Genomic DNA, 27,800 nt, shown 5'->3' with positions numbered 1-27,800 from the left:
AAAAGAACATAAATAAATAAATGAAAAACTGAATGTAAATAATTAAATGCAAAAATGAAATAAATATAATATATATATATAAGCGGTTCGACGTGTGAACACAGACATAAATAAAAATATAAACAGAAATGAAATAACTGAAATAAAATGAATGAAATACTGAATTAGAAGTACTGAAATGAAATAAATAAAAGTAAATGGTTCGATTCCAAACACATTACTGAATTAAATTAGATGAAGTAAATGTTAGTTGAATAAATAAAATAAGAAGTTAGAAAGTTAGTAAGGTTAGTTGGTTAGCAGCCAACTGGTTAGAACACAAAAAAAGAAAAGAAAAGTTAGTCAAACGGTTAAATATTAACAAGTTAGTAAAAGAAAACAAATAAATACAAAAATGAACAAGTATTGACAGTTATTGACAGTTTTTACACTCGTAAAATAATGACTCGAATTGTTCCATTAATTTCGCCGTGTTCCCCCGCAACGGCGCCAAAAACTTGATGCGGGCGGTTATATACATGTATTTACAGCATCTTCACGCGCCAAACGAAATGTGTTTTATATTTATAAAAATGGTTTATAACTTAACATTAAAACACACACAACAAAGGACAAGTGTATCCCGTCAAATATGCAGTAAAGTATTGGTAAGAGCCAGATATCGATCCATGGAACACGGGCGTTATTAAGTACTAAATCCTGTCATTAGAATACCAGATAAAAGGAAAGGTGAATGGTTTTTTAACTAAGTTATCTAAACTACATCTAAAACAAAAATATACTATTATCTTGTTTCACAAACAACCTAAACATGATATCTAGATGATATGTCACAGCAGCACTTAATCAATTTTCCAATTTCGAGACAGCTAGTTACTGGGTCTGGAATTCTAGCATTATGATTCTTCAGAAAGTTAACGTGATGGTCACACGTTAACCACCTAAAATCATTCATTAGCGAGCTATTGATATTTATTCATGCGAATCTTTAAAGATAGGTTATATACCGGGTCTGGATTCCTAACCTTACTTATCAAAGAAAGCAATACCGATGGTCACAATACAACCACGAGGATAAGCAATTATGTAGATCATATAACAAAATATTTCACCTTTACAAGTCTTGAACACAAATCTAATATGTCAGCAATTTCAGACCAAAACTACTAAACAAGGATCATAAGCCGCATGCAAGAACATGTAATCAACACCATATAATTCGTTATAACCCTTACGTGCAAGAAAGCATTCCTAATCAAAATAAGATATATCTTAGATAAAACCAATACCCTGGTCTGGTTTCATGGTGTAAACAAAGTCTACAAATAAGTGATTAGTCAAGAAATAGTTACCATCCCACTAACCACAGATCCATTATCTAAGATAATCAAACATAATCAGGAACTCAACATCAATGAAACATTCATTATACAATCATGAAGATTCAAAATAAAAAGAACTAAAGATTCATATAAACAAGATTACAATGTAACGATTATTCAAGAAACACGTTTATAACTACTATTACATAAACTACATTAAACATAAACTAACATCAGCTCATAACTGGCAAAATGATCAGAATACATGTTCAAGAACAAAGAATCGAACCATAAACAAGCAAGGAATTGATGGGTTGGATCGGTTATGCTTCCTCTCAATATTTAAGCTTCAAATAGGTCTTATCAAGACTGCTTCGTAACCTAGAAATCGCCCAGAAACATGGAGAAAAACCCAACACCTGAACCAGTAGCGAATGCTGCTATTTATAGGAGATTTTGCCATCGGCACGGTCATGCCACGGGCCGCACGGTCATGTGACAGGTGTTGTCGAGTGACGTCAGTTTCTCCGATCCCAAGTCAGCCAATTGGACTAGTTGACAAGTTGTTGGGTCATCAGATCGGCACGGTAGTGCCGCTGGTGGCACGGTAGTACCGCGTCATCAGAAGTGTTGGTCAGAAACCCTGGTCAAGCCTTGGCACCATCATGCCTCGGGTGGCATGGTAGTGCAGTCCGATAAAAAGTTGGCACCAGCCCTTGCACTGGCAGTGCTTCCGAGATCGGAGGATCGGCACGGTAGTGCCGATGGATGGCACGGTCGTGCCATACCTGGCAGTTCATCAGATTTTTGCCATTTTCATCAGAAATGCATCAGAATTTGTCCGTTTTCATCAGAATTTTCCTTTATGCTCTGTTTAAGACCTGAAAATATAAAAGTACCGAATTTGGTACCTAAACATCGTGTTTTCGGTCAAAAACGCTTAAAACGGAAGTGTTTTAGGGTATAAAAATATGTATAATTTAACGTATATCAACTATTCTTCTTACCCTGATTCCCTCTTGGAGGTCTCATCCAAGAGGGATATCCAATCAACTCAAAACATTTCTCATTTGTATGCCCAGTTTTATTGCAATTTGTATACTTTAAATTCTAATTAGGATTTTTGACAAATTTCTTTTTATTATCTACAACAGAATTAGTTTTAGCAAACAATCCAACAGATCGATCATTAGACAAAGATAGGTTAGAATTCCTATGAGATTCTACCCTAGATACATTAGAAAAGGCCTCTTGTAAGCTAGGAAGAGGTTCCCTAATAAGCAAATTGGTTCTAACAGCCTGATATACATTGTCAAGACCCATCAGAAACTGCATTAATTTGATCAAATGGTTAAAATTATTAAACTGAGTTGATGCATTATAGGTACAGGTAGGTATTTGCAGGATTTGATCTAATTGTTTCCACATTATATTTAGCTTGTGATAGTAATCAGCCACAGTTAAACTATTTTGTTTGAATGAGTTAATTTTTTGATATAAATCAAATACAACTGACCCATCAATTTTATCATATGTATCCCTAAGTTCTTTCCAAACCTCAGCAGCTGACTTAGAGTACACATGACCCAAATACAGTTCTTCTGAAATAGAATTCAGAATCCAAGTAAGAACTACAGAATTATATCGTTCCCATTGAGTTTGAAGAACAAGATTATCCACAGGTTTTGTAAAAGTTCCAACAATAAATCCAGTCTTGTTCTTGACTCTCAATGCTAAACTCATAGCATTTGCCCACACAATGTAATTCTCGGTACCTTTTAGTTTAATACTAACCACAGTTAGTGTAGTGGAATCACTAGCATGCAAATACAGTGAACAAACAAACACCTACACTGCGAAGCTATGCTAGGGACCAGATGGTAGGATCGTCACTCAAGGTGCCTACCCAGGCCTTTGCACAGGAGCTGTATACTAAAGAACTATAGAAATTACAATAACCAAGAATATGCAACAATCTGTACAAGACGACTAACACAGAAGAAACACAGAACGCAACGACAAATAGATGCAACATAGTGAACCCTCTCTGTGTCCCAATAACAAAACCGGCCCAACTAGTCTGGTAACAATTATGCCTAAATGCGAGAAAAACTGGAAATAAAAGGAAATAACAAAGAAAGATCTCACCAAGAACGAAAACCCAAGTAAGGGTTTCTCCAAATCTGATTAGGATTTTACAATCTTTAAGATTGAACCCTAATCAGAGCGGCAGCTTCCAATGATCTTTCCAACTGACCTTCACACCGGATCCACAAACGGCAAACAAACAGTCCACCAGGTCTGAAACTAATCACCACAAACCCTAGAGTTAGGGTTTCTGCAACTTGTCTGCCACGAATTCTGAGACAGCGAGAATCTTAAAGATCTGAAATCAGCCGCACAATACCACACAAATCCACAACAAAACAGCCAAGATCTGAACACTCTTGACCCAATACAGCAGCGGAACAATGATCTGAAAGAATAGCGAACACTGACAACACATAAAGAGCTATGATAGCTCTGATACCATGTAAAAAATATGAATCATAGACAGATGTACCCAAACCAAGAATGTATTAATCCCAAAGAAACTGATACAACAGAATAACAGCGAACTTGACACAAAACCCTCACTTGCAGATTATCAACAAGATAATATGCTAGACAACAATAAGGAAAATCAACTCAAAGTGAATCAAAGTAATTCACATATGAACAAACCCTAATCGTCTCAAAATGGAGAGAAGCAAGACTAAAAAGATGACCACAAGAAAAATGACAAGTTACGTGAACAAAGGAACTGGGTAAAGTAATTTATAGAGAACCGGATTCAATATCATCCACCTGGATAACCCGGACACTCCACAACAACCCAGGTTTCTCAATAACAACTACTGGGCCTTCTCTTTATAAGGTCATCAAGTCTTGTAGCCCAATGCAAGTCTAGAAGCCCAAGTGCATCCAGAGGTCCATTCGCAGATAATATACAAATATGAAAACAAAATATAATTAAGGTTTAGGTGACAAATGGATGATAATGAAATAAAATGAACGATATAGTGGAATTGATATGGTATGATCATCCTATGATTTTAAAACCTCCAAACCTAAAAACCATTGAGCACTGATGTGACACTTACTTAATGATATAAGACAATAAAATCAGATTAAAATATTACACATACCCTTAGAGGCCACTAAGTAATTCTCGCATAAACTGAATTAATAAATGGTGTCGTTTGGAATGTACAATCAGCTTTTGCATCCAACCATAATATTGTAGATGGACTTCTAATTGTAAACGAGGTGATCGGTTGGGCACAAAAGGCCAGGAAACGAATCTTTATTTTCAAAGTCGACATTGAGAAAGCCTACGATATGCTTTGTTGGAAATATCCAATAACGGTTCTCTCGCATATGGGCTTCCCGCCCAAGTGAAGAAATTTTGTTCTCTAGCAAAGGTTCAGTCTTGGTTAATGGGGTGCCAACGATTGAATTTAAATACAAGAGGGACTCCACTAAGGCGACCCGCTATCCCCCCTTTTAATTTATCCTCGTTATGGAAGCGCTTCATGTTTTAGGGAATAAGGCAACCGATAACGGTGTGTTTAAAGGCGTAAAACTACCCAACAACAGCTCGTGTTTATCCCACCTGTTCATCATCAATGACTATATTTATCAAGGAATGGGAGGATAGCAATTTGAAGGGTCTAAGGAGAGTTCTTAGATGCTTTTTTTACTATCTGGGTTGAAGGTGAATCAAGGTAAAAGCAACTTGCACGACATTGGCTTGCATGAACCCGAAATACAAAGAATGGCAAGATCCATATGATGTAGAGAGGGAAAGTTTCCATTCATGTATCTCGGGTTGAAAGTTGGGCCAACATGAACTGGATTGGGAGGTGGAAAGAGGTCATAGACATTTTTAACGGAAAGTTATCACTTTGGAAGGCCAAAATGTTATCATTCGCCAGGAGGTTAACACTCGAGAAATCCATTTTGGGTAGCCTTCCCAAGTATTTCCTGTCGCTTTATAAAGCCCCAAAGGTAGTGGTTAATACTTTGGAGGGTTGGGTGTGGGTGGGATATGGGAAATTGAACCTCGCAATACTATTGAAGTGGTGGTGGCGAATGAAGGAAGACCCGGGGCAGCTTTGGGTAGAAGTAATAAAGGTGGTGCACTATAATGCAAAGGTCGCATTTGGCCCAACCCAACCATGCAGCCCAGTTCTCTGTTTGGGAACAACCAACATAGGTTGGTTATAAGCACAACAATAGTAGAGGTCGAGGAGGAGAAGGGTTTGAATGAATGTTGTGAATGTTGAGTAATTCTCTTCCCATCTACCTCTCTGTCTGATCTTCCCATCTTCTTCTAAATTACATGTTCTAGTTTGTCTTTGAACTCTAAGTTCTAATCACTTCAGAATATTAATACAATTAGTCGATTTACTACTTCATTTCAATAATTTTCTGGTTTTGTTATTTCTATTCACTTCACTAAATTGTAAGAATGAAAAAAATGTCTAATTATAATTTATATCCCAATAAATTAAAGGGGTAACTTTGTAGAATAGTAACCAAGTTTCAAAAGTGTTCCAGTTAGGTCTCTCAAGTTTTAAAAGTGTTCCAATCAGGTCACTCAACATTCATTCTTCATTAAAATTAAGGGTTTTTTCATCCATTTCATAGATAACCATGGTGATTTGGATTTTTGTTTCTTTTGTCTCTTTTATTTGATGCTAACGTCGAGTGATGACGTGGATTGTAACTTGTTTTTTTATTTTTTAATTTTTAATGTAATTAAATGGTTTTTATTTTTAATAAATATAATTTCATATATTAAAATAATTCGACCCTAGCATCTTATGCTCCATTTTTTTCTTGACACATGGAAAAAAAGACATGGCTCGATTTGAATGTTAAGTTATCTAATTGTGACAAAAATAACACCAGTGACCTAAAAAGAACACTTTTTAAACTGAAGAAACACGGACCTTCATGGTAGTATCCAACTAGAACTTCAACTCTTGGCGATCCGAACCGCTAGCTGCAAAACAGAACACCGTTAGGACTCGTTACAGGAATGGGGTTATTCCTGTAACCACCCTCCGACGTGAGAATAAGTCTCGGTTTGGGAGAAAATATAAGTGTATAGAGAGAGATAGAGTAAACAAAGGTGAGATCCATTATACCTTAGATATTTACCTCTATTTATAGTTTACCATTAGCGTTTCCCTTAACTTAGGATGGGCTCCGATAAGTTAGGGATCTGCATGATCTTCCCAAAAAGTTGGGGATTTGGTTACGTAGTTTATCCATGCAGAATAGAACACTCTAGAATAAACATGTGTAATTAATTATTTATAATAAAATAATAGGTAATGACCAGGTCGGGTTAGCCAATCCGGGTCATACCTCGTCATGTCCCCCTAGTCCGAAGTTATGAAATGAAATTCATGAAATCGGACTAAAAAAGGAAAAGTCAAAATTTCTCCCTTTGGGTGTAAGTTTCTTTAGTGGGGTGACGTTGTGTTTTTTGAAAAAATGGCGGCGATGGGAAAGGATGTGATAGTTAAATCATCATTAGGATTATAACTGTACCCACCCTGTTCTGACGCGTGTTCCCGTCCGTTTGTCTTTTCGAATTCGAAAAGTTGCCATTTCGTATAAATAGAGTTCCTATTGAGGGTTTTGAGTTCCGCTTCCTTCTTTGTTCACAACTACTTCCCTCAATTTCTTGAATCGGAAAATGGCCTCTAAAACCGGCGAATCCTTTTCGTCTGCCCCAGCAAGCTCCGATGCCCTGTATGTCAAATGGGGGCAGATTTCGTTCAAAAATCTTCTTCAAGATTATAGTATTAGGGCAGAATGGAATCTGGTGTTGCCGTCGAAGGCAGACACGGCATTTCCATTGAAGAAAGGTAAAATCACCCTGTTTAGTATTTTTTCAGGTTTTGCAACTTTCGATTGCCGATCACCAGGTTCTGTAAGTTGGTTCTTGACCACTATCCCATCCATATTTCCCAACTGCATCCGTTAAGGTTGGTGAAACTCCGACAATTTGAGTTTGCCTGTATCGCCCTAGGGCATATCCCTGAACTTCTCATTTTTAGGGTTTTTTTCATCCTGGTATGGAAATCCCCCTTCTTTACCTTCGACAGAAGGGACACTAAGGTATCTTATCTCAGAGACATTCCTACCAGTTCCAAGGATAAGGACCGGAAGAAAAAGTTCTTCTATATCGATGTCGGTGTCATTCCCGAGGAGATGCATTGGAGGGAGATGGGACCGAAGGACAAAGTTAAAGACGAAGGTCCTTCCAAAGATGCTTACATGGCCCACGCTCTTTATACGAAATTATGTGGGCATCCTTCCGAGTGAACGGTAATCCCAGAGGGAGCTTTGGTGATGGCGGGAATGAGCCTGTCATAGCGTGATATAAAGGTGTATCCTTCTTTTCGGAGGGATGATGAAGGTGTGTAGCTTTTGTCCTTGCATATGTTTTGCTACCTGTATAAACTGACATGTGTACGTATCACAGGTAGCTGGAGCTTGTTTGACTTTGTGGATCCTCCACGGACTGTGTGCTTGGTGAACATGAACAAGATGTCCTGAAGGTTCATGTGGAGCAGTTTTTACTGCCAGCTGTGCCGGCGGACCCGGCTGATTATATTTCTTAGCCTCCCCCAGCGGAGGAAGTAATGTCACTACCATAGAGAAAAAACCAATCCAGGTAAAAGTCACCGGGAAGAAGTACATGGCCGCGGGGGCCGCTACTTCCTCGGTTGGCGTGACTGCTCCCGCTGGAAGTGACGCTGCTGCTGCTGTTGAGCTGACAAGTCCCACCCGCGTGTTGAAAAAGCGCAAGACTTTTACTGTACCTGCCCTGACTTCTTTCGAGGCTATGCAAATCGCCTACGCCCTGCCAGTTGGTAAGTAATTTTGTCTGTGGATAGTATTGTGGACTATGTGCTCCATATTGCTGAATGTCTGATTTAATACAGGTTCTACCGCTAGGGTCCAGATTGAGGGTGTGTCTCCTGCCCCATTGACATCTGTAGGAATTATACCTTCCGCTGCTGGTGAAACCAGCCTTTCAGAGCTTATATTTCAGGCAAGTGTTACCGCCGCTGTTAGTTGTACTATGCCGCCGCCCATGCCTGCAACTGTTGTAACCATAACGACTAGTCAAGTATCGACGCCGCTACTTTCAAGTGTCACTCCCTCCTCCTTGTTTGATTCTCCATTGAGCATTTTCTTTGCCACCGAGAAAGAGATGCATGCGGTGTTTGTTGCTCATGAGGCAACCAGTGTCAAAGATACCGCCATGGGTGACGCTGGGGGATCAAGCAGAGGGATTGCTGATGACGGGGCCCGTTTGGGTGATGATCTATTTTTGCCTACCATCAACTGGGATCCCAACATGCAAGATAAACACTGCCAGCCCCAGTGGAAAATTGTTGAGTCTTCGAGACTGATTTTCCCCTCAGTGATTCAGCACTGGGTTGAGCGGGCCTACCCCCGGCTGAGTCAGCGTATGTGGAGGGGTTAAACAATGAAAATTTGATGAATTCCACTATGGTGGACTCCGTTAGTCAGCCCTAGAGGCTTGCGGAGATCCAGTGTAGGTGGATGCATGATAACAACGAGCTCCACCAAGCGCGGGCTGCTATTCAGGAGCTGAAAGATGAGAAATACCGCTTGGAGAGTCAGCTCCAAGCCACTGGGTTGAGGGAGAGCTAGTTTTTATCGGAGAAGAATAAGGTGGAAGATGACTTGAAACGTGTGACTGTCAACCTTGCTAAGGAACGGATAATATGGGCTCGTGATATAGCGGAGAAGGACCGGGTCCTTTCTCATGCTAAGAATGTGCAAGAAGAGCTGGAGCGTAAAGCTATTTTCGAAGCCCAAAAGGTGAGGTCTGAAATGTCTACTAGGATGGAAAAATTCCATATTGACATTGGCTTTGTGTCTCAGGTGCAGGAGCGATACCAAGCTTTAACTGTTGAGGTAGAAGCATCGAACGCCAAGGCCTGGGCCAAGCAAGCTGAGTTGAAGGAGCGGGATGATCACCTTAGAAAACTTCAGCAACAATGTGATTCCCTTGTCTCTGAAAAGAATAAGCTTGCCCAGTCTACCGCCACCCATCAGGACGCCTTAAGGAGGCAGAAAGTGACTTGGAGCAGTCAAAAGCTGAGGTGGACAGCCTGACTAGCCAACTGGCTGCATTGCGGAGCGACAGGAATTGGCTAATAACCAATGGCCTGTTTGGGGAGTTTGAGTATCTCTGCCAGTCAGGGTCTTTTACGGCGTTGTTGGACCACCTTTCTACCACGGTTTATCAATGCGGTCATCATGATGGTGTTTACAAGGGTTACTTTGAGTGCCAAAAATCAGAGAAGATTACTCCCGAGTTCCACACAACGAGGGGCAAACTTCAGGGAGATATGGCAGATGCCTTTGAGGCGGCGTGCAACGAGCCGCTACCCGTATATGGTGATCTGATGGATAAAGTGAACGAGGATGGTGTGGACTCCTTATGCCTAATGTTGGACCCCGCGGAGGAGTCAGAGGAGGAATGAGTGCTTTTATTTTGTTTGTTATGTACACTGTTCCTTGGATATTTTGTATAGACATTGTTACGCTTGGGTTATGTGCAAACACTCGATTTTGTGTCATACATTTAATGCTAATATAATGATGAATGATGCCGCCATTTTCCTGAAATGTGGCGATTTGAAGTGTGATGATTACTTTTCATTAACTGTGCTGTCGTCATCATTGTCAAACCGTTTAAACTTTTATAAATTAAGTTGCATTTTCCAAATTTGGTAATTCAAAAAGATGAGCCGGAAGAGATATAAACAGAGACTTTCCGACATTTTCCGACGATTGGATGCGGCAGATAGTTTAATCCGTCTCCAAATTTTGGTGACGGAAGAGATGATCAAACGGAAGGGAGGTACCCTCCGATGATGCTTTACCTCGGGTTAGCCGGTCTTGTAAAAGTGTTATATATGAGGAACCTGCAAAAGCTGATACAGGTGCGACCTCGCTAACAGCTGATACTTTGATGGGAGCTTTTCCACCAGATCGTGTTCAACGCTGTGAGTTGGTGTACGAACGGCTCCGCGGTGGCCGTTCCGGTAAGAACCGGGTTGGTGATCAGGAGGTGGTGGCTCTTCCGATGGATAAGGAAAATGTTGATGACTTGATCGTTGATCCTCACCCATTGGAATGTTATGGTGTGGCGTTGCACACCCCTGCAGAGGTGAAGGCAACGCTTTCCCAGAAGTAGATGTTTAGAACATGTTCGTTTTTGGTTCCCGTATGTTGGTATTTAGAAAAAGGGACAAGTACTTGGTTTTTTGTAAGATAGTTGTATGTATTTATTACCAAATTACCTATCTTTTTGTAGTGGTTAATGTATCTATTACCAAGATACCCACTTTTAGCGCTGTATATTTTTGACCCTTTGACTTATATATGAAAAATATTTCGTGTCAATGTACCATTATGTGCAGTTTAGATGCGGTGGTAATTGTTTGTACCGTAAAGTGCAGTATAAATGCGATGGTAAATTTTATTGAATATGTAAGTAATGAGGGAAAATAAAAAGATGTAACTTTTATTAACTCAAAACTTAAAAGGAAAGAGACATCGTTAGAGATGAATTACACTTGTTTGTAAAAAGAAAAACAATCAAACCCGCCGTTAGGGGCAAGGCCCTACATATAACATTTTATTAATTGAGCTGCGTTCCAACTACGGGGAACCGCGGTACTATCTAGCCTAGATAGGCAGTAGGACCCTTTGCCTATGTCTTCTTGGATGACGTAGGGGCCTTCCCAGTTGGGTCCCAATTAGCCTGAGGGTTCCGCTCTACTGGCTTCATTATCACGCATGACGTACTCGCCTTCCTTGAAAGTATGCTGAGCCACGCGCTGGTTATAGTATTTTTCCAGAGTTTTCTAGTACTTTGCCTCGCTGATGGCGGCTGCCTCACGCCTTTCTTCGAGCAGATCTAGGCCTTCCCTTAGGAGCCTGTCATTGTCATCATTAGTAGTGATACGTCGTGGCGAGGGCAGTCCAACTACTGCGGGTATCATTGCTTCCGTGCCATAGGTTAGGCTGAAGGGGATTTCATTGTTACTTGTCTTAGGCATTGTTCGATGTGCCCAGAGGACATTTGGCAGTTCTTCCACCCAGGAGCTTCCTTCATAACCTAGCCTTCTTTTTATGCCATCCAGCAAACTCCTATTTGCCCGCTCCACCTGGTCGTTTCCTTGGGGATATGCTACCGATGTGAAGATTTGTTGAATCTGAAGTTTTGCACACCAATATTGCAAGACCCTATCGGTGAATTGCGTTCCATTATCACTCACCAAGTATAGAGGCAATCCAAATCGACACACTATGTGCTCCCAGATGAACTTTTTGGCGTTTTTAGCGGTTATTTTAGCCAAAGGTTTGGCTTCAACCCACTTGATGAAATAGTTGATTGCCACACTAAGGTATTTTAGCTTCCCAGGGCCAGCGGGAATGGCCCCACGATGTCAACCGCCCATTTCTGGAAAGGCCAGGCCGCTGTGATTGGGATTAAGTTGTTCTTGGGATATAGTGTTTGGGGAGCAAACTTTTGGCAACTACGGCACCTTCTGAGTTCCTCTACCGCGTCTTCATGCATCCCGGGCCAATAGTACCCGGTGCTGTAGATTTTGGCAACCACTGCCCAGGGTCCAGCGTGAATGCCACATATGCCCGAGTGTATTTCTTGGATTAGATATTTTGCCTCTGCTGGGGATACACACCGCAGTAGCGGTCACAGGTATGACTTCCTGTATAGGACTCCATTGTTGACTTCATATTGCAATGCCTTGGTTTGGATCTTTCGGGCTTCGCCCCTGGCGGGAGGTAATTCACCCTTTGTGAGGAGCTTTAGTATTGGAGTGTACCAACAGGGTTCTTCTTCCGTGATGGCTGAAACTTCCCAGGGTTCAATATGTCACACCCTGAATTTTGCGGAAGCGGATGATGTGTGACTGGTTTAATATCATTGCATTCAATTCGTAATAAACAACTACATGATCAAAACGATATTCATCCATTCATAAAATTTGAGTATTACAGACACTAGTTATTCAAGTTTTAAAACACAACCTTTGACTAGGTTACAAACTAACAAAAGTGGATGACATCTAAACTTTAAGTCTACTTCTAGTTACGACACCCGCGCCCAAGATCCATCCTGTCACCTGAAATACATGTAATTTTGGGAAACATCAAAAAAAGTTGAGCGAGTTCATGCATTTTGTGTGAGTACTGTAATTCTTATAAATCTTTGAGAGACTCCTTTGAAAACAAGTTTGAAAAGCATGTATGAACATGAATGTTTTACAAGGACTTTAAGGCATGTGAGGACATAGGGAGCACTTGTAATGGCTTATACCCTTGTCAATTTTCCTCGACTGTGTCGATTAACCTCGAATGTGTCAATTTACCTTGACTGTGTCAATTTCCCTTGACTATGTCGATTACCCTCGAATTTGTCGATTACCCTTGACTGTGTCGATTAACCTCGACTAGGACTCCGAAGCACTACTAGGTACTAGTTGTGACCATGAGTGGGGTTCGACCGTACCCGTTAGATCTAACCCTCGGCCCTAATTATGTATTAATGGCATTTCAATATTAAGTCTATGCTCACATAATCTAGTATTTCATAGGCAATTCATACCGTTAAGCATTCGTAACATGTACTCCACCCCCGAGAGTTATAAAACCAAAAACAGTTAAGAGAAAAGGGGGATCATGAGTAGAAGTGTCAGGCACGAAGTAGGCAAAGTCAGGTTTCCTACTTTATAAAGTGCTAAAGCACTGGTCTATGTATTGTTCTACCATATGAAAGTGTGAACACCTAGAGTTTATTCTTGTGTAGTGATCGTTAGCTTCGCCTGCAGAGTCCACCAGGATTTCCATGCACTACAAGTCGTTATTACGTGGGCCCCCGTAATAATAAATTGTCTTGCACAGTTACCCCAATTTTCTCCCGTCCAGGCAGATGATCAATCAAGGAGGGGACATTACTGTCCTTATACCTCTGATATAGAAAGGACCATTGCGGTGGTCCACGCGCTAACACTCGTTATCGTTACACACGATTAGGCACGATAACGAAGTAGGAATGAAGAGAATTCCTAATAGTCGGAGGGGCACCTTTAAGATGAATACTTCATCTTCTTTCTCTGGTCAAGTGTGTCGTCAATCTCGCTTCACAAAAGTCACAGGGATCTCGTCCCGCTGATTAAGTAGTCGTTCAAGGTTGCCACCTCTGCCACGTCGTCACTACCGTAGTCAGGCACCTTCACGATCGGGAGGGAGGAGCAACCATTTCCTATGGGAGCAAGCTCAGAATCTTGTTTGGTAATTACTCCAGCCATGAGCTTTGCAAAGAACGCGAGGTCGATAGCTTCATCGTGCGAGTTACGTATAGTAATAGGAGTTGGAGTCGAAAGTATCTTATTCACGTCAATAATCATTCCGTACACTTATTTGTATGTATATCAATAAACAAATATGTTGTCACACCCCCAAAAATACCACCTAGGGAATGCCCCTGCTAGGCGTGTGATAAACCAATAACAAGCCACCAATCATATTGAACTCAAGATATGTTTGAAAATAAATACCAATTATTAAAGAATTATACCAATAATAAGTTTAGTAAATCCCAATAAGTTCAGCGGAAGCAAAATAGAAAACTAAAGTCAAACAGTATCAATAAGCCAAGTTACAATATCAAGAACATCTCATGAATCTCTTCAGTCGACCCATGACCACTCCAGCTTCCTCAGACAGTAAGTTCCTCAACCCAGAATACCTAACGACCTGCGAGCATGCAACAAGTGTATCAGACAAAGCTGGCGAGTTCACAATTTTAATAAAATGTTAGTTACCAAGTATTTAATCCAGTCTGTTTAACAAATACGAAAGCAATGTTGATAATATCTCGATGATAAACAAGACGGCTTCTGATGTATGTTTTGCCCTTTCCCCAGTGCTCCTATCAAAACACTGGGCCCGACTGGGTAATTAGTTCACAACCGTCCTCCCCGGTACGATGTGAGGGTGCCAAACCTAAGTAGCACTACCAACTAATAACTCGTTACCTCCCCGGTAACAAAAGATGGGACTTAAAAGATAGAGTGTGAGAATATTATCCAACATCCCAGTTTTACCCAAAAGATTTATCCCTCCCCGAGATACCCACTGACTGTCCCAACCACCGGGACGCATGCTCAAAGTAGTGAACTCACCTTTGGTTTGCTCGGTAAGGTTAGCGTATGTGTTCGTAATTTGATCAATCCAATCCTATTATGATTTCAGTACCACTCAGTTATTTATTCGAGTAGATCACATACTACTATTACACAAATATGAATAAACTTAGCACGTATTATCACACGAGTTACAACGAATGTTCCAGTTATACACATCTTCGCCACACCAACCCAACCCGACCCAAATCTAAACCGTACTCGGCCCAGCATCCGAATGATTTCCATCCAGATGGTTTCCCATGCAGCCCATGACTTTGTAAATCGAACCCATCATGTGTTAAGCCCAACACTCTTGTAGGATAACCGAACATATATATGTCGCCCACAACCGATCATACAAACCCAATGGTATGGGACTATTCCTTGTGTCATTTCTTGCTATTTGGTCTACCACAAATCACTATACCCTATTCACATATATGACATACTGGCTGATCATCACTAACATGGATAGTCCACCTAAATGAGCATGAAATTTCAACACACATTTAGTTAACACCAACATATAATATCACTGTTATGTTTCATGAACCCAACCAATGTACCCGGCCCATTAAACCAGTCCAGCAGATCAGCTACTGGGCCTGATTCGGACCCCAAAACCAACATTTCGGACTCAATGTGAGCATACATTTTCCACAGTCACATGCGGCCCAACCACAATCTTACCCATTAATTCTAATCTGTTCAGTAACAGACATCGATCCAACTAGTATGTACATAGATTGTTAATGTATTTGGTTCAAACCTATGTCAATATCATATGTTAATGATTTATATTAGTGATCCGAAGATCGACTAAATCATTCAACCTAACAAGTAATTCAATAATGCAAGCTTGAATAACAACACTATCGATTTAAAATATTCAATCAATAACCATATCATTACGCCCGATCGAATAGCCTAATCGAACAACATTACACATTCAACACATATATACACTTGATCGGCCCAGGCAACAATTGATCAAACAACATCACACAAACATGGAATGAATAAGTGGGGGTTACTAACCAAATAATTTGACAAAATGAGATGCAAATCGAAACAGAAGGGCCTTGCTACTGTCGTCACACGTTGAGTTCTAGGGTTTTGTTTTCAGTTTATAGTTTCATTATCCAATTCATTAACATATTACGTAGATATAAAATGCAAGGGTTTGGAATGGTTTGGGCTTGGACCGAACTAATGGGTTGACTAAAGATCTAAAGTGGGTCGGTGGTTAACTTGTAACATTCAGTAACAAATCACAAGACATAGTGGGCCAAGATCAAATATAATGTATAGGGTGTTGGGCCGAGATCAATTTAAATGTGCAGTGGGCTCGTGGCCCATATTGTGAGTAGATACTTTTTCGGGTTTTTAAAGTGTGAAGATGCGCCCCACCTGATGTGCGACCCAAATGTCAAACATTAATTAATACATTATTGTACCAGTCAGTTAAACAAAGTTTATATGAACAAAACGTTCTAACATATTAAAGAAAGATAACGAGGAGTAAAGATCAAAAGATGGATCTCTACCGACCTTGAAAGTTCGGGTTGTCACATCATCCCCAACTTGAAAGAAATTTCGTCCCGAAATTTGACAAGTAAGCACAAAGGAATGAAGTAGGAAAAGTCAAGGTTGCTGCGGATTTTGCTCAGGTGTCACATCTTCCCCAACTTGAAGAGGAATTTCATCCCGAAATTTGCCAGCTTTACCAGATTTAGACTTGTTTTTAGGGAAAAGTTGAGGATATTTAAGCTTCATCTGATCCTCACCCTGCCACGTGAACTCTGGTCCACATCTTGAGTTCAAACGAACTCTAACAATCGGAATACGACTATGTTTACGCACCTTGACCTCCCGATCCATGATCTGAATAGGCTCTTCGACAAACCGTAACTTGTCGTCGATCTTTAACACTTGAAACGGCACAACCAGTGTTTCATCAGACAAACACTTCTTCAACTGTGAGACATGGAAGACATCGTGTACGTTACCCAACTCAGCAGGTAACTCAAGCTTATAAGCGACTTTACCAATCCGCTCCAGGATTTTGAATGGCCCAACGTAACATGGATTAAGCTTACCACATTTCCCAAAACGCACCACACCCTTCCAAGGCGAGACTTTCAACATAACACGATCATTAACTTCGAACTCCAAAGGCTTTCTACGCTTGTCGGCGTAGCCTTTCTAACGATCACGCGCTACTACCATACGGTTTCTAATCTGAACAATCATTTCTGAAGTTTCAAGTACAAGCTCAGGACCTGTGATCTGACTGTCACCCACTTCAGCCCAACAGAGAGGAGAACGACATTTCCGCCCGTACAATGCTTCGAACAGAGCTGCCTGAATACTAGTGTGGTAGCTGTTGTTGTAGGAGAACTCTATCAATGGCAAGTGTTTCTCCCATCCTTTCCCAAAATCAATCACACATGCCCGCAGCATGTCTTCAAGCGTTTGAATGGTGCGCTCACTCTGACCATCCGTCTGTGGGTGATAAGCAGTACTCATATCGAGTTGTGAACCGAACGATTTATGCGTTGACTGCCACAATTCAGAAGTGAAACACGGATCTCGATCTGAGATGATAGAAGTTGGCACCCCGTGCCTATAAACCACCTCCTTAAGATAAACTGCTGCCAGCTGTGAAAACTTATCTGTTTCCTTGATTGCCAGAAAATGCGCTGACTTCGTGAGTCGGTCAACAATCACCCAAATAGTATCGTTTCCAGCCTGAGTCCTCGGTAACCCTGTAACAAAATCTATAGCGATTTGTTCCCATTTCCACGTGGGTATCTCTGGCTGCTGAAGTAGACCCGAGGGCTTCTGATGCTCTGCTTTGACTTTAGCACAAGTCACGCATTTACTCACGTATGTGGTGATGATAGCTTTCATATTCGGCCACCAATACAAAACTTTAAGATCATGATACATCTTATCCGATCCCGGATGAATAGAGTATCGTGACTTGTGCGCTTCATCCATCACAAGTTCTCTACGATCACCAAACAGAGGAACCCATACTCTTTCCATAATATAATAGATACCATCAGATCTCTGCTCGAGCTGCTTTTTTGTAACACCCCGACCATGTGGAACAATCAAACGTGGCGGAAACATCGGGGAGTGTTGTAACAGAATTAATTGTTTCACAACCATGGCATACAAAGTTACGTTTTATTTATCAACAATAGAGTAACACTGTCTTAAACATAAAAACCAAGAGAACATAACATAGTTAAACTAAGTCTATCTTCATTTTATGTCTCTAAGGCACAGGTCGCCCTAGTGTCATGAACATCGTCCTACGCAAAAGCTCCTGAAAACACATGTGAAAAATAGGTACGTCAGCATAAAAATGCCTGTGAGATACATAGGTTTTGTGAAAATAGGATTCATGACTTAAGATTAAGAAATGTTTAATAAAATTCAGTCATGAACCTTGTAAATTGTTTTGTTTTGTAAATCATTTAAAAGCGATAAGATCAAAGGATATGTATAGATAAAAGAATAATGTATGGTTAACTGAATAACTTAAGTAACGCTATGATATGTAATATAATACAAACACTTATATATAGAATAGTACCAGCGACGTAATCACCATGTTTGTATTATACTACTCACATCTCGTTATTTAAGTCACTCAAACCAACCATCAATGTATAATGTCTATGTTTAAACCAATTGTCAAAAAGTCCATGTATAAACCTTGGCAAATGTTAAAAAGTCCAAATGTAGTCAAGTAATGCGTAAAAAATGTTATGTATTGTAAGTAAAGTATTTTCACATAACCAAATGTAGAAAATGTACAAAACAGAGTATTTTGACTATATCAAAAGTTATGTTTTGCAAAGTAAAAGCATGTTACATTGATACATACATTTATGTGGTAATTTAACGCATACATTCAAGCCTTGAGACAGTCGGATAACCCTAAGTCAAGGTTATCAAAAGAAATGTTTTCGGATTCAGTCATTCCTTACATCCAAACAAACCCAGGATGTCAGGAATGGGATTTGTCAAATCCTATGGTACCACTACTTACTACCGAGCGGCGTAGCTAATGTTAATGAACGTATATAAGTCCCGTTTGTGCAAACCAAATGTTATAGCAAATGTATACATGTTATATGAAAACAATGTACTAGGTATGCTAAGTAAACATACATAGCGAAACAATGTAAAGTAAATCATGTACTAATAGTGTACAAAAGAGCATAGCAAGTATATGATGTGAAAACAGGAAAGCACGAAAGTAACAAGTAGGCATATGTGTTTCACCCCAAAACAGTTTGGAAAACAGTAAAAGAGGGGTCTATGTACTCACTTGAGATTGCTTAGAAGTCCTTGTGTAACAACCAAACAATGCTAGAGATCACGGATATCAAACGACACCTAATATAGGTAACTATGTTAATATACAGGACCTAAATCGGAGGATTGGATAGAATGAGGGTTCGTAAACCAAACGAGTATGGAGACTCATGTAATATGGTTTTAACAAAGCCCACATACTAAAATGAAACCTAACCTAAGTGCTTACGACCCATTACGACCCGTTTAGGTAGCTTATGCTACTTTAACGCGCCGTTTGCGTAAAACGCATTCGGAACGCCTAACTAGCCCTATGATAAGTAAAATATGCCTTAATATGTCTAATATTGTTGCCAAATCAGTTTAGATATCAAATGTTATGTTACATATGCTTAATATGAATTTTGGCGTAAAAAGGGTATTTCGGTAATTTAACTAAGGCATATATACTACCTATCATACAACTATTCAAATGATGTGACCATAAGGTATAACCTCAGAAGGTCATTCCCTATACAACTATGATCACCTAATGCGTTTAGTCGGATCCTAAAGATCGACCAAATGGGTCGGGTTCGAAAGTATAAGTGATTGTTTAGACCGCTTACCTTACGACCCTATATAAGCACTAAACTAAAAGTGACGAGCTAAGCATGTTAAAACATGCTTAACTAAGTTTAGAAAACAGGTTTGGTATCAAAACAAACGGTTTTGATACCTATGAGTAGTTTGGTTACAAAATACACATGAATGTGCATTTTGGCCGAAACTACGACTCGTCACTGAGCCTAGATAACGTGGTAATCAGTAGGTATATTCACTAGGGACTATAACCATCGTGATCACGCTCACGTTATGAAGTTCAAACGAACTTCGCATTGACCATAAACTGGTCAATGCAGAAAGTCAAACAAAGTTTGACTTTCGGACTCGAAAAGCGATAAAAGAACGAAAGAACACTTACGAAGGGTCCCCGAAAGCTAATCTTGATCCAGGAGCTCAGGTATGAAGCAATGGCCTCATCTTAGAGCTTTTAGATCATATTTGTGTGTTTTTGCAAGAATGGGGGGGTATTTATAGGATATGCAAGACCGATAGGATCGTTTATCGATTTACGTGCTCGAATCCCATCCGTACAAGTGTCGAAATGTTATGGTATCATAATATGACCCCAACCCCAGAGATTTGCAAGAGGCATTGCCCTTTGGAGGGTTGAAAGGTTGTTTACAGCAGTTAAAACGACCTTTGCTGATCTGAAGGGCTGTCGCGGGCCGCGTAAAGGATCACCCTGGGCTTACGCGGGCCGCCTGGGTGTCCTGATCAGAAAACAACTTTCAAAAATGACAGTTTAGGTCCCTGTTGTGGTTTAAGGCCATTTCCGACATGTTTAAGGTCTGCTAAGCCATCTTTAAGGCCCTAAAATGATGCTTAAACATTGTGGACATGAAACATGCTCAAAAATATGTCGGATGTCGGTTCGTTTGGTCGTACGATCGCGATCTTCGGTTAATTACGACGGAATGTGCATAAGCGCGAAAAACGATCCAAAATGTGTGACGAATGGATTTTTCTCATGCCAAACACTAAGGCATAATATTATAATGCTTACATTTTTGGATGTCCGGATGTATTTAGAACGTAAGTTATGCGCGAAAGTGCAAACTTGTGCACTTTTTGACACTTTTAGTACCTGAATGATCCAAAAGTTTATTAGCACACCGAACCCCTCGAAGACTATTTCTAAGTTATATAAAGGATATTTAAGGTGTGTTTAACTTATGGTCATGTTCCGGAATGTCTGTTACAGTTCAAATACGCATACTTTCGCAGTTTGTCAACTTTAGTCCCTGTAAGCGAATTAACTTGTTTTTGCCATACCAAAGCCCTCAAAACTTATTTCTAAGTTAAGTGAATGTTATTTAAGGTATGTTAAGTATATGATGATGTTCCGGAGTATTTGTCTCATTAAACTGAGTATGTTTACGCACCAGTTTGCGTATAATTCTCAAGAAAGCGATGTAGAGTTTAAAATCGAACAAAAGTCAAAACATGAAAAATGTAAAACATAACCAAACAAACATTGGGATCAAATAACTTTGTTTTATTGATAACTAAACTGTTCACAATGATTTCAAGCACAAATGTTACAGTCTCCCCTACTTGCGGAAATTTCGTCCCGAAATTTATTTAGAGGAAACTTGTGGGAATAGATGCGGATACTTCGCCTTCATTTGATCTTCACGTTCCCAAGTAAACTCAGGTCCACGTTTAGATTCCCAGCGAACCTTGACCAAAAGAATGCGCTTGCGTTTAAGCCACTTTACTTCACGTTCCATGATTTCCACCGGTTTCTCAACAAATTTCAGTGTTTTATCAACACGAATTTCGTCAAGCGGTATGTGGAGGTTCTCATCAGCTAAACACTTCTTGAGATTGGATACGTGAAAGGTTGGATGAACATTTCCAAGTTCAGGAGGTAACTCAAGTCTGTAGGCTACCTTACCGACTCTTTCGACGATCTTGAATGGTCCAACGTATCTAGGTGCAAGTTTTCCTTTCTTTCCAAATCTGATCACACCTTTCCAAGGTGAGACCTTAAGTAATACACGATCACTGACTTGAAAATCCAAGGGCTTGCGTTTTAGGTCCGCGTAACTCTTTTGACGGCTTCTAGCTATCTAAAGGTTATCACGAACTTTCTTAACCTTATCTGTTGTCTCTAAGATGAGGGCAGGTCCAGTAAGCTGAGCCTCGCCGATCTCATTCCATCAGACTGGTGAACGACATTTTCGACCATAGAGAGCCTCGAAAGGAGCCATGTTGATGCTGGAGTGATAACTGTTGTTGTAGGAGAATTCAATCAACGGAAGATGTGAATCCCAACTACATCCAAAATCGATCACACAAGCTCTAAGCATATCCTCCAGAGTCTGGATTGTTCTTTCAGACTGACCATCCGTTTGCGGATGATAAGCTGTGCTCAGGTTAAGTTGGGTCCCGATAGCAGATTGCATGGTTCTTCAAAAATGAGAAGTGAAACGAGCATCTCTGTCAGAAATGATGTTCAAAGGAACACCATGTCGAGCTACAATTTTATCCACATAGATTTTAGCGAGTTTGTCAGCCGAAAAATCCTCACGGATTGGCAAGAAATACGCTGACTTAGTAAGGCGATCAACAACTACCCAGATGGCATCGTGACCCTTCTTTGTTCGCGGGAGTTTAGTAATGAGATCCATAGTAATGTTTTCCCATTTCCAAACTAGGATCTCTGGTTGCTCCAATACACCAGAAGGACGCTGATGTTCAGCCTTAACCTTAAGACAAGTAAGGCATTTTGATACGTATAAGGCAATGTCTTTCTTCATACCAGGCCACCAATACTGACTACGAAGATCCTTATACATCTTATCTGAGCCAGGATGAATAGAGTAACGAGACTTATGGGCTTCATCCATAAGCAAGGTGCGGAGGTTATCTTGGTTCGGGACCCACAAACGGTCCATGAAGTAATACGATCCATTGTCCTTCAGTTCAAGAGCAGGTGTTATGTGATAGGGAAATTCCTTATCCATCAAACCTTGTGAAACACAAGATTGTTGAGCCTGAGAAATACGGGTTTGGATATCGGATCGAGCTTGAATATCAGATTGAACCTAAACACAATGAAGCTTAGTACGTTCCTTGCGACTCAAAGCATCGGCTACGACATTCGCCTTACCAGGATGGTAGCGAATTTTGCAGTCATAGTCGTTTAGAAGCTCAACCCAACGTCGTTGCCTCATGTTGAGTTCTTTCTGATTGAAGATATGCTGAAGACTTTTGTGGTCCGTGAAAACCACACATTTTGTACCGTACAAGTAGTGTCTCCAAATCTTAAGAGCGAAGACAACTGCACCCAACTCAAGATCATGAGTGGTGTAGTTCTTCTCATGTATCTTCAACTGCCTCGATGCGTATGCTATGACTTTGTTCCTTTGCATGAGAACACAACCTAGACCCAATTTAGATGCATCGTAATAAACGACGAAATCGTCATTGCCCTCGGGCAAAGTTAGAACAGGCGCGTCTCAAAGTTTTTGCTTCAAGTTTTGAAAAGCTTCCTCTTGTTTGAATCCCCAATCAAAGGGCTTGTTCTTCTGAGTTAGAGCAGTTAGAGGAACTGCAATCTTTGAGAAATTTTCAATGAAGCGGCGGTAATAACTGGCTAGACCAAGAAAAGAACGAACTTCAGTAGGAGTGGTAGGCGTATCCCAATCCTTAATCGCACTGATCTTGGAAGGATCTACATGAATACCTTGTTCGTTGACAATATTTCCTAAAAATTGAACTTCTTTAAGCCAGAATTCACACTTGGAGAATTTGGCGAAAAGTTGCTCTTTCTTTAGGAGTTCCAAAGTAAGACGAAGATGTTGCTCATGATCAGCTCACGTCTTAGAATATATCAAAATGTCATCAATGAAAACGATGATGAACTTATCCAAATAAGGCTTGTAGACCCTATTCATCAAGTCCATGAAAACAACAGAAGCATTAGTCAAACCGAATGGCATGACTGTGAACTCATAATGCCCATAACGAGTGCGGAATGCTGTCTTGGGAATATCTTCTTCATGCACACGAAGTTGATGATATCCAGATCGCAGATCAATCTTTGAAAATAAGAAGCGCCCTGCAATTGATCAAAGAGATCATCGATGCGAGGTAGGGGATATCGATTCTTGATGGTAAGCTTGTTAAGCTCACGATAATCGATACACATCCTAAAAGATCCATCCTTCTTCTTGACAAAAAGAACGGGAGCACCCCAAGGTGAAAAGCTAGGACGGATAAAACCTTTGTTAGAGAGCTCCTGAAGTTGCTTAGACAATTCTTGCATCTCAGACGGTGCAAGACGATAGGGAGCTCTGGCAATGGGATTTGCACCAGGTACGAGATCAATACGAAACTCGACTTGGCGTGCTGGGGGTAGACCAGGTAAATCCTCAGGGAATACCTCATAATAATCCCGAACAACAGGAATATCTTGAATAGGTTTACCTTTGCCCGTATCTGCTATAACATGTGCCAAAAAGGCCACATAGTTCTTTCGCAGATACTTCCGAGCTTTAAAACAAGACATGAGTTTGAGACCACCAGCAGGTTTCTCACCACGAACCTGTAGGATCTCACCTGTCGAAAGCGGCATACGAATGATCTTCTCGAAACAAACTACCTCTGCATGATGCTTGGCTAACCAATCCATACCCACAATAACGTCAAAGCTTCCAAGTTGCATAGGCGTGAGGCCAATAGGAAAAAGATGGTTGTTAAGGTTCAACTGGCAGTTGCGGAGAACAGAATCAAGAATAATGGGTTCACCACTAGCCACTTCTACTGTCAATGGTTTACCTAGTTTCGTTCTAGACACGCGAAGAAATGGCTCAAAAGATAAAGACACAAAACTCTTATCGACGCATGAATCAAAAAGAACAGATGCTGGCTGATTATTAATAAAGAACGTACCGTTCACCACATTATCATCTGCTTGTGCCTCTTGTGCGTTCATGTTGAAGACTCGACCTCGAGCCTGAGCCTAATTCTTATTTGGATTCTGAGTCTGATTCTGGTTGGCTAGCCTTGGGCATCGGTTTCTGTAGTGGGTCAGATCCCCACAATTGTAGCACGAACCAGGTGGAAAATGAGGTCGTGCAACTTGACCTTGTTGCTGAGCAAGAGGCTGAGCAATTTGGTGGGCTGGGTTCTGAACTTCCGGAATCTGGTTAGCAGGAATGCGGCAGGTGGCAGCAAGATGACCATTTCTTCCTCAGTTGGTGCACTGACGACACTGAAGATGTGGTGGGTGATGGCCGTTACACCTGTTGCACAAAGGTGCATTGCCAAGATAAGGCTTTTTGGCTAGTGGTTGCGCAGGCTGATTTGGTGCTGCTTGAGCCTGTGCAGTAACGGCATAGTTTTGGGAAGCCTTTCGCTTCCAAGACCCCCTTGGAGAACCAGAATCCTTTCCCTTCTTGTTTTGACCTTTCTTGCTATCTTCTCTGTTAGACGCCTGCTTCTTACCCTTGTCACCCTTCTTGTGCAGCTTTCCCTTTCGAACCTGCGACTCAGTCAATGTCGCTGCTAACTCAATCGCCTGACGGAGTGTGGTAGGGTTACTACCAGTAATGATGTCTTGTAGCGAGTCAGGTAGACCGTCGGTGTACCTTTCGATAGCCTTGTCGAGTGGGGCAACCATTGTTGGGCAAAGCAGACTCAACTCCTCAAACCTATCAGTATACGCCCGGTGCTCGCCACTGTCTTGTTTTAAGTTATCAAACTCTTTCTCCAACGCTCGCTGTTCATGAAGAGGACAGAACTCCCTCATTATAAGGGCCCTAAGTTCAGCCTATGTCTGTGCTAGAGCAACTTCTGCACCACGGTCTCTCATTACCCCGTTCCACCACGTAAGAGCCCTCTTCTGAAACACACTTGAAGAATCGACCTTGTGATTGTCAGGACACTGCACGTGACGGAAAGTATTCTCCATGCTCTCGAACCATTGAAGAAGCCAAGTTGCTCCCTCAGAACCACTAAACTTGAGTGGTTTAGCCGAGTTAAAATTCTTGAAATTGCATGGAGCATTGCTGTTGTTGTTGGCTTGGTTCCATTGAGCAAAGAGGTTTGGGAATTGAGCAGCCATTTGCTGTGCAATAATGTCTGCCAGCTCGGCAGTCGCTATCTGGTTTTCGCGTCGAGGAGGCATTCTAAAAGAGGAAAACATGAAAGGAAACGAGTGAGATGATCGGATGAAGAGAATGAGATGAAACAAAATCAACAAAAGCAAAGATGGTGGTTACGCATCGCAAAGCAAACAAGCGACACATAGTGTCTAATCAAAGTAAACGGGTCAAAAATAATGTATCGCGAAGACATGTTCGCCTATATGTGAACACTCACCCCAAGAGTTCCCAGCTAAGAGTGACTGGTCCGATTATGTGGATTTGTACGAACACTCTAGCCTTAGATAGAAAACCCGGGGTATAGGCATTCACTCTTCCAGTTCGCACGTGTTCACACTATTAAAACCCAAAAACTTTGACGAGATTTTTGAAAATTCAAAGGGGTTCAAAACCTTATAACAGAGGGTTCAAAACCTAGTAATCAATCATCCTAGAACAGATGATTAATTTTCAAAGCGGTTTCGGAAACGATGTTCTCGTTGTGGTTATCACCTAAGGTTAGGTGAAGTGCATGTTTTAAATATCTAAAAACAAGATAACTTGTGTTAGGGTCCTAGAAAGTTATAGTCTAGGTCAAAGCATTACTAATAACATAATTACCTATGACCATTGGCTCTGATACCAACTCTTATGTCACACCCCGACCACGTGGAACAATCAAACGTGGCGGAAACGTCGGGGAGTGTTGTAACAGAATTAATTGTTTCATAACCATGGCATACAAAGTTACGTTTTATTTATCAACAATAGAGTAAAACTGTCTTAAACATAAAAACCAAGAGAACATAACATAGTTAAACTAAGTCTATCTTCATTTTATGTCTCTAAGGCACAGGTCCACCCTAGTGTCATGATCATCGTCCTACGCAAAAGCTCCTGAAAACAAATGTGAAAAATAGGTACGTCAGCATAAAAATGCCTGTGAGATACATAGGTTTTGTGAAAATAGGATTCATGACTAAAGATTAAGAAATGTTTAATAAAATTTAGTCATGAACCTTGTAAATTTTCTTTTTGTAAATCATTTAAAAGCGATAATATCAAAGGATATGTATAGATAAAAGAATAATGTATGGTTAAATGAATAACTTAAGTAACGCTATGATATGTAATATAATACAAACACTTATATATAGAAAAGTACCAGCGACGTAATCACCATGTTTGTATTATACTACTCACATCTCGTTATTTAAATCACTCAAACCAACCATCAATGTATAATGTCTATATTTAAACCAATTGTCAAAAAGTTCTTGTATAAACCTTGGCAAATGTTAAAAAGTCCAAATGTAGTCAAGTAATGCGTAACAAATGTTATGTATTGTAAGTAAAGTATTTTCACATAACCAAATGTAGAAAATGTAAAAAACAGAGTATTTTGACTATATCAAAAAGTTATGTTTTGCAAAGTAAAAGCATGTTACATTGATATATACATTTATGTGGTAAGTTAATGCATACATTCAAGCCTTGAGACAGTCGGATAACCCTAAGTCAAGGTTATCAAAAGAAATGTTTTTGGATTCAGTCATTCCTTACATCCAAACAAACCCAGGATGTCAGGAATGGGATTTGTCAAGTCCTATGGTACCACTACTTACTACCGAGCGGCGTAGCTAATGTTAATGAACGTATATAAGTCCTATTTGTGCAAATCAAATGTTATATCAAATGCATACATGTTATATGAAAACAATGTACTAGGTATGCTAAGTAAACATACATAGCGAAACAATGTAATGTAAATCATGTACTAATAGTGTACTAAAGAGCATAGCAAGTATATGATGTGAAAACAGGAAAGCACGAAAGTAACAAGTAGGCATATGTGTTTCACCCCAAAACAGTTTGGAAAACAGTAAAAGAGGGGTCTATGTACTCACTTGAGATTGCTTAGAAGTCCTTGTGTAACAACCAAACAATGCTAGAGATCACGGATATCAAACAACACCTAATATAGGTAACTATGTTAATATACCGGACCTAAATCGGAGGATTGGATAGAATGAGGGTTCGTAAACCAAACGAGAAACGGAATGCGCATTCGGTTAATTACGACGGAATGCGCATAAGCGCGAAAAACGATCCAAAATGCGTGA

At 40.4% G+C, this 27,800-nt stretch overlaps 1 protein-coding gene across 1 annotated transcript; it reads right to left on the bottom strand.

The window, feature by feature from the left end:
- Nucleotides 1–2,432: 2,432 nt before the first annotated feature.
- LOC110942627 lies at nt 2,433–3,065 on the bottom strand. Its single transcript, XM_022184402.1, has 2 exons — nt 2,832–3,065; nt 2,433–2,651 (listed from the first exon to the last, which is right to left on the bottom strand). Exons 1-2 carry the CDS (start codon nt 3,063–3,065, stop codon nt 2,433–2,435), a joined length of 453 nt encoding a protein of 150 aa, XP_022040094.1.
- Nucleotides 3,066–27,800: the final 24,735 nt, after the last annotated feature.

Source organism: Helianthus annuus, chromosome 5 (genome assembly GCF_002127325.2).
Source record: "Helianthus annuus cultivar XRQ/B chromosome 5, HanXRQr2.0-SUNRISE, whole genome shotgun sequence".
NCBI classification, from domain to species: Eukaryota; Viridiplantae; Streptophyta; class Magnoliopsida; order Asterales; family Asteraceae; genus Helianthus; species Helianthus annuus.
The sequence above is the reverse complement of the archived record's forward strand: the minus strand, read 5'-3'. Positions and strand labels throughout refer to the sequence as shown.